The 8,247-nt window shown below is 42.8% G+C and overlaps 1 protein-coding gene across 9 annotated transcripts in view; it reads left to right on the forward strand.

Moving 5' to 3' along the window:
* cabin1 (calcineurin binding protein 1) overlaps positions 1–8,247 on the forward strand; it is a 40,891-nt gene that overhangs the window by 22,205 nt on the left and 10,439 nt on the right. For 5 of the 9 annotated variants that reach the window (XM_032517283.1, XM_032517285.1, XM_032517287.1 and 2 more), the window contains 4 exons: positions 1,332–1,448; positions 5,050–5,213; positions 5,307–5,403; positions 5,532–6,215. In XM_032517283.1, the coding sequence (XP_032373174.1) occupies positions 1,332–1,448; positions 5,050–5,213; positions 5,307–5,403; positions 5,532–6,215 (1,062 nt within the window). The remainder of the gene's footprint in view (positions 1–1,331; positions 1,449–5,049; positions 5,214–5,306; positions 5,404–5,531; positions 6,216–8,247) is intronic. The other 4 variants (XM_032517290.1, XM_032517291.1, XM_032517288.1 and 1 more) reach the window with 3 other exon arrangements.

An 8,247-nucleotide genomic window follows, 5' to 3' on the forward strand; every position in this document is an offset into this window, starting at 1 on the left:
GGCTACCACAGCATCCTGCAGCAACATGCAACATCCCATCCAGTTTGCGTTTAGTTGGACAATCATTTATTCTTCAACAGGACAGTGATCCCAAACACACCTCCAGGCTGTGTAAGGGCTATCTGACCAAGAAGGAGAGTGTTGGAGTGCTGCGCCTCCACAGTCACCAGACCTTTTTGGATATATACACATGATCTAATAAGACACACACAAAATAATTAGGCAAAAACACAAAAAGGCTGTTAATCTACTTTATCACATTACATCTGACCACATCATGTAAACAAAAAAAATCTCAGTAGACAAAACATTTCAAGCTTAGAATTGATATCACGATTCTCTGCCACAATTTTTTTTTTTCTCACAGAGTGTAATGTTTTTGCACACATGAACTATGACAAAACAAATTAGCAGTATCAAACATAGATTTTTTTTTGGCACCTATAGCACATTGTGCATCACCACAAGCCTCTAAACATAGAGGCTATAATTAAGAGAAGGGAGAGCATTGCAGTGCTTCGGAGTGCTTTAAAACCTATTTTATACAGTCTGTTTAAAATTCACAGAAGAAAGTAGTAGTGTTTGTGATGCAATCAGCTTGTAAAATTAAATGAGAATCGAAGTAAGTGTAGCACAGCCAAAGCAAATTGGAAAAGTAGAGCCAGTTTGCTTGTTAAGAATAAATCTAATGATATAGGTTAATGCTGACGTAATGCCAGGCCTTCTGGCTGCTTAGGACTGCTGATGAGTGATCGTGAGGAATCCCTGTGTTTTCACTCTGGCAGGGAGTTCCTCCTCCCCTCTGACCGACACTATATACATACACGCACACACACACACACACACACGCACACTCACTCTTGCTCACACATTCTTCCACCCACTCATACGTTCACTCTCTACCAAGCACCAGAGGAAAATGGATGTCCTTGTGGCTGCATTTCAGAAAAACATAAATCTTTCCTGGTCTTGTACCTTTTTGGAAAACATGTATTGAACAAATACCTATAAAGAGCATTCATGAACGTAAACATTTTAAAAGTCTTGTTATACTAGCATAGGATAGTCTTCTGGGGAACAGTTACAGTTGCATTGCTTGCCACGTTTTTGATGTTTGACTCAAACATTTGTGTGTTCAGCTGTGCAATGTGCTGTAGGTGGAGCTCCGCCCAGGAGAACCTTGTTATTCTTTCTTAGGGGCGGAGTATTGGTCAAATGAATACATTTTGCAGAAGTTATTTAGATTTGCACGTTGGATAGTTAAATCTGGCTGTCGGTGTGTTTGCCTTCTCCTGCTCTATGTTTACTTGAGCTTGACTTTTTTTTTTTAGCAGCTTTTTCCCTCACCCGCAACAGGAAGCAGGAAAAACAAGGTGTGTTTACTTAGTATGTTTATGGTGGCCAGCTGGAGAGACACGACCAGAGTTGAAAGACAGGAAAGAAAGACGGTAAGGGTTGTTGGTTGAGGAAATACTGTGTGTACACAGCACAATCTTATCTGTTTAGACAGCACTGTTTCTGTGGTTAATGGAGATTTCACTCATACAAACCTGTCAAGTTTTTTGGTTCTGTTGATGCCATCCTCTTGATGCCTCCCACTGCATTCATGTGGTAGCATTGAGTTCATTTTCAGCCAGTTAATGTTCTCTTGTTCTTTTCCTGTTGCTCCGTCTTCAGGGTGACCACGCTCTACCCCTCCCCCTGGCTCTTATTCGCTCTACTCATCTCCTCTCTCTGTTGCACTCTTTCTGTTTCCTCATTACTCTCTCTCGCGCTAACTCCTCTGTGTGTGTATTGTGTGGGTGTGTAGTGGGCGGGAGTTTCTCTGCTTGCTTCCGATTGGCTGGCAAAGGCCTACAAGGATTGGCTGTACGCTGTGTATAGTACGAGAGAAAGGAAGGGAGGGGAAGAACTCCAGCAGGCTGGGGTCAGGGGAGGGCGGAGATAGAGTGCGTGGGTGTTGTTGTTTTGAGATGGCAGGGTTTGAAAGCAGGAGAGGAATGAGTCGGCTTGTCTGTCAGTGACATACTCAGCTCATGGGCACTGACTCCAGCGTTGTTTCTCCTCCTGCCAAGGCAGCTGCTATTCTACTCTTCTTCTGTTCCTACTCTGCCGTGTGCAGCTGTGCTTCCCTCTCTCCATCAGCTCTCGCTGCCCTAGCACCCAAATGCAGCCCGCCCCTTGCTCTCTGAGCGTGAGCCTCTTTCAGGGTGGAGGTGCTGCTGGGGCTGCTACCGCCAGCAGGAGACTGTCCAAGAGAATACTAACACATGCGCTGTGGAGTAGCTTTCATTGGTGATGGTGAGTTGCTTTCTATCTTTGTCTCTGACTTGTACAAAATTCTGAGAGTTTGTGTTATGCTTAGTGTGGTCTTTTTAAATCAGTGCTACTCTTGTTGAATGGTACAGAACTCCAAAGGAAATGCCTTTTAGGTAAGTCCTCCTAGGTCCTAATTGTTCAGATGTCTGCATTTAAGATGCAACAATGTTGGGAAGAATATAGTAAGATGTAAAATTACACCACCCACCTGCCAAGTGCTGGTAGACTTAGTAGTTAACCGGCCATCTTCGATTCTTAAAATATCTTCAATCTAAAGTTGTAGGTTAGGTTTGAAATAGTAATATTGTTACAGTAAGCTGCACTAGTGACTGCTAATTGCTACAAGAGACATTAACACTGAGATTGTGCAATTTCCCTGCACCCAGTAAGTGTTCCCATAGGTCATATTTTGTGCATGTACCTTTCCTGTCACTGACGGCATGTAAAGACATGAGTAGATGAAGTTGATTAGACTGCAGATTGAGACTTTTCCTCCAAATGTTGTTCAACAGGCAGCCAGCATTCTGTTTTGGCTCAGACTTTTATACAAGGAAGTAGAGGGACTGTCAGTGCCTGGTCCCTGTTGGTCGTCCTTTTTTGTCATGCTGCATACGCATTGCTTTGTTTTGCTGTTTGTAATACATAATTGACAAAGTAGGATTACTTAATTTGATGTTTCTTATAGTTCTCCTCATCGTCAACCAAACAGAAACCATTTTAAAACAGAAAATGATCTGAAGAAAGATCAGATTCCATTTGTACAAAAGGATTCTCTGGTCAAGCAATTTTCCCTTGTTGGTTGTGCATCTTAATCCGTCTGATTTTTGTGTGATGTATTGGCTACATCTGCCAAAGCTGTAGACGCTCTAGATACCAAGCATTGGTCATATTTTCTCTCACAAAAACAAGGGGGGGTGCTTAAAATCATTGCAGTTAAAGTCTTACAAATCTGCTTTAGCTGTTGTGCTACAGCATAATCTGTGGAAAGCCATGGTTCTGCTTTCCCTAAACAGGTTTGCTGTGGTTGGATGGTTCTCTAATGAAGAATTACTCTCCTCCATTAGAGTTGTTTTTCTGTGCGGAGCCCACCCCCTCATCATACTTGTCCCGCTCCTGTTAGAGGCATTTGCTAATCTGTTCATTGAAAGGTTTTAAACCTTCCCAAGCCCTGCCTGATTACATCATATGATAAAACATCTTCTTATTTTCTACTATTTTACACAGGCATTGGAGCCATACATTAATTCTCAAAAGTGTTTTTGAAAGCTAGATGTAATGTTTGCACCAACTACCAAGACAAATTCTAGTTCAAGTGTTATTTACTTGGAGATAAATTCTCCAGATTCTCAATTGGGATCATTTCACCAGAATGAATCTGCTCCTGTATCAGACAGGGCTTAAAGTTCTCAGGCTCAAGCATGGGGCAGTTTTACATTTATATAATACTTAATTTAATACATTGTACACATTTCGTCAAGGGCAGCATTTCAATCACAAATGTTTTCTTGCTTTAACCCTCTGTGTATCAGAGCAGAAGAGATTTATTATATATCAACAATATCTGAACAGATGCCTGTAAAAAATAGATTTAGTTGCCCTCGTGAACTGGAAATGAGAAAATGCTTGATTTAGGATTTCTTAACAAAAGGCTTGTGTATAAACACAGGAGTCTTGAGTTTCTGTATTACGCTTTAGATGGCCAGACACTTTGTCCCTGAGCAGGCTATAAGTCCATCCTCAGGAATGTGATTTTGTTTTGATTGTTTATTTTGCCTCTCTTTCCTGCTTTGTTCCTCTCCGGTGGCTTTGAAAATGTCATCTGACAATCTGGAGCTGTCTGTGAGGAGGAGCACCAGTCTCACTGGTGCCTTTAGCAGCCGATAGAGCCATCATTTATTTTGTTCCAACCTGATGTGGTCATCTTTGTTTTGTCTCGCACACATTTTCTGAGGCCAGAAGCCGTACTCTGCGACATGTGCTGTATGACTGTAGACAGCCTAGGCCACCATCTGCACTCGCATCAGTAGCTTCAGAGAGCAGAACCTCGCACGCTCCACCTGCTGAGAAGACATGTGCTCACGGAACACGGTGAACTCGTCCACCAAAAAAGCACCTCATCACGCTTTCTGTGAAGGAGGACTGTGTTTGTTGGCAGCCAGGCTGCTGGTCTGTTGCAATGCTTGGACAGAGCTGAGCACTAATGAGGCTGCCTATCATGTGCGCCCAGAGAAAAAGCCCCCCCCCTTTCCCACATGACCAGCCACCTCTCCTACAGCTTTCCCATCCCCTCATTAGAGCTTTCTTGATTGAATGCCATGTTTTTACCTACCATTACTTCCTCTTCTTTCTTCTCTGCTTTCTTTCTTGTCACTTTTTTCATGTGTTCCTGTTGATTGTTTCCGTGTGTCATACACTCCATAAGCCTTAGAAACCTGTAATGGCAGCATAGAGCAGTCATAAATGCAGAATTTCACAAATTAGCCTTTTGGCCAGTTTAATCAAATGGGAAAATAGTTGCATGAAGGCAACTCCTCCTCCTAGACTTTAAATATGTGTAACTGAACCATATTTTGAAATCAAGTTCCTGCTCAACTAAAAGCCAAGGCCAAACCACATGTTTGTGTTTGTGGTACGTGTAACTAGCAGTTTGTCAAAAAATAATATTTTTGTTTATTTTTTGTAGCACCGTCAAACTTCCTACAGATTCAGCTTTTTCTCCTCCTCCTTCAGGGCATCTGGCGTATTCCAGTAGATGAGATTGATCGCCCCGGAAGTTTTGCATCTCATATGAACAGATCCATTGTCCTCTTACTGGAGGTGCTGTCTCAGCTTAAGGATCACGATACTCTGTTGAAAGTCTCTTTCATGCTGCAGAGAACCCCTGACCAGGGAAAGTAAGGACCCACATTGTATGTCATGCTGTTTCTGTTTTTATTATGTATTTGTTCGATGACATCTCTCATCTTGCTTCTTTCTCTTCCATGAAGGAAGTATTTACGGGATGTTGATCGCCAGGTTTTGGCCAAGAGAGCATTTTTCCTAACTGTAAAAGTCCTGGAGGACAATCTGAACAGTCTCACTGGGGTAAGAAAGCACAAATCACTACACTTATATATACACACACACACACACACGCACACACACAGAGCTGGGAGCCTCTTAGACATCTGGCATGCCCCCACTTCATGTTTTGACAGGTTCTGTTCTTTCAGGTGTCTGAGCAGCTTCACAAAGCGCCTGGGCCCTCCATGGGGGAGATGACCACAACGGACGCATCCAACAGGCCACGTTCAGAGGACAGCAAACATGCACTGCCTAAGAAGCCTGGACTTACAGAGGGAGCCTGCGTCACTGACACAGGGCCCAGTGAAGCCTCTCAGGCACAACTCACCCCATCACCACTATCCATGGATAAAGGGAGTAAAGTTCAGGAGATCTATCTTGGCAAGGTGGAGACTGCTGGCAGTGAGGGGCACAAAGCAGGGTTGGAGGAACCAATGGAGCTGGACACTTGCCGCTGGATGAGGCCCTCTAATACCACAGATTCTCAAGGCAACCAAGTGGAGGCTGAGACCTCCCTGAGTGCAGCGGAGTCCCAGCAGAAAGTGACTGACAGCAGCCGGACACCAGAGCTGTCCCTAGAGGAGCTAAGTATCAGCTCCAGGCAGCAGCAGCTCCAAGCCTTGGCACCAAAGGTCACCATGGCAGCCACTGGGACTGATCAGGGTTTACCACATAGGCCAAACAGGAAAAGGAAGATTCTTGAAGATGCGGAGTCCGGAAAAACGTTACTGCTTGATGCCTATAGAGTGTGGCAGCAAGGCCAGAAAGTCATGACGTACGACCTAGCACGCATTGAGAAGATCATGTCAGAGACTTATATGCTCATAAAACAGGTAAAAATATACACTGATATTTTTTTTTTTTGTGCATATACGCAGATAGCATTATCAGGGTTTTCCCTGTGTTTTTAGAGGGCTAGATGATTATTACAGTATTATGTCATTGCACTATTTATTTGCATAAAGCTTGGTGGTTGTCAGTTGCAGCACACGAGAGGTCACTAAAGCAAAACTTGGAGGAGCAGCTTGTTACTAAAATGTGAACTGCTGGTCCACCTTAAAGACCACCTTAAAGATCAGCCACCTTCATTTAGTGAGCCTGTGTTGAAGTGCCAGCAAACCTCTTTCACTTCAACTAGCAGGTAGCAAGAAAGACCCGGGATCTTGGCTTGGGTCTTGAGGAGTTGTAGCATTTTTTTTCACCAACAAATAAACTGTACACACATTGCATTGCTGAGTTCACAGCTGTAATGTAACTGCTAACTTCATACTCACCGGCGATCACAGCTCGCTCTCTCTGTTTCCCTCTCTCTACTGCACACTCTCTAGTGTTTGGGTTGCAGCTACCGCTGTGTGTGCAACATGCATGGTGTGTGATAGTGTGACTGTGACAGTTTGTGTCACTGTGTATTTGAACCCTCATGGGTCACGTGTGCAGAAGCGGCAAGCCATTGGAAATGATGGGTTTAAGAGTGCCGCGATGCGGGCACATGCATAACTTTTGTAAAGTCATGTATGCTTGTTATGAGCCCTCCTACAATAAATTGTGAATGTGAAACCTCTCTTCTAACTGAATTAGTAACACAACAGCCACTGTAGAAGAGGGACATTCCCTCTTTCAAACACTGCAATGAAATGGCTCATAGTGCGGTTTTGTTTTTACTTTCAGTAACCCAAAGTCAACCTCAGTGTCTTCTGCTCTTACTCCTAAAACAGGCTGCTGACCCTAAAGGTAGCCCCACTGGGGATTTTTAAGATGAATTAAGTTGAATTGGGATTTATTTATTGTTTACATCATGATGTCACAAGTAGGTGGGGAGCTGCTGTGGATCAGTTATTGTTGATTTATTTATTATTTCCAATCAAACTTGTCAAAAAGTAAAGATATGTAGTGGCATTGTGCCATCCCAGAGACAAAATCTCTGTAAAATAATTTCTAAATTTTAGGACTATTAGGCAAAATGTATTATTGTTATAACTTTATAGTAACTTCTGACGGGCCATAGTTTGTAGTAGAAGCAGGAAAAAGGCTGCTATCGAATATAACGTGAAATTCATAAAATATTATGTTAACCTTATCCTGCAGTGTTTAAAGAAGCGAGAATTTTCCTCTTATCTCGAGAAAAAAAAAGTTCCTTAGTTGTTGAAAATTAGTTCAACTTCACACAGTACTTTCTGTGGCATTGATGATTTAGTTGCAGAACAACAGCCCAGCTCAGCTTATATAGCTATATTGAGCTGAAGATGGATGCTGGCCATACAGAAGTTTCCATGTCATTTTGCTGTGTAATGTGGGAGAGCTGTAGCTTGAGTAGAAGCACAGTAGGCGAGGGGAACGAGGAAATCGGATCAGAAGGGCCAGCTTCCGTAGCATTTATTTTTGTGCTTGGGTTACATCTAGGATGTTTTCCCTTTGCTCTTTAAGAGACAGAAAGAGAATATTTTCTCAGACACATCCAGAGAGTATCCACAACCAGCCACAACGTGTTTCCTGTCACCAAATGAGTTGTGCAATTAATATGCCTGCCCTGGACATTTTCCAGAAGCATCTTTTGTTTGTGCACCTACTTGCACAAACTGCAGCTGCTTTGTGATTTTGTGGTCTGCTGCATTGCACAGCTGCATGCGGTTATAGTTTAGATCTATATCTTGCATCTTTTCTTATCCTTATTTGTGTTTTTGTTAATATTTCTTTCATGTTGTAGTCAGATATTTTTCTTTTTCACCTCACTCTTAAAGTAGTAAATTTGAAAAGAGTCACTAAATTGTGTGTTCTAGACAGAATTTGAAAGAATTTTGTGCCATCAGAAAACCGTGTGTGCTGGGGTGACCTCCAGCTCACCCTGTAGCGTGAGACTCATAAATC

The sequence above is a fragment of the Etheostoma spectabile genome, chromosome 5 (genome assembly GCF_008692095.1).
Source record: "Etheostoma spectabile isolate EspeVRDwgs_2016 chromosome 5, UIUC_Espe_1.0, whole genome shotgun sequence".
NCBI lineage: Eukaryota > Metazoa > Chordata > Actinopteri > Perciformes > Percidae > Etheostoma > Etheostoma spectabile.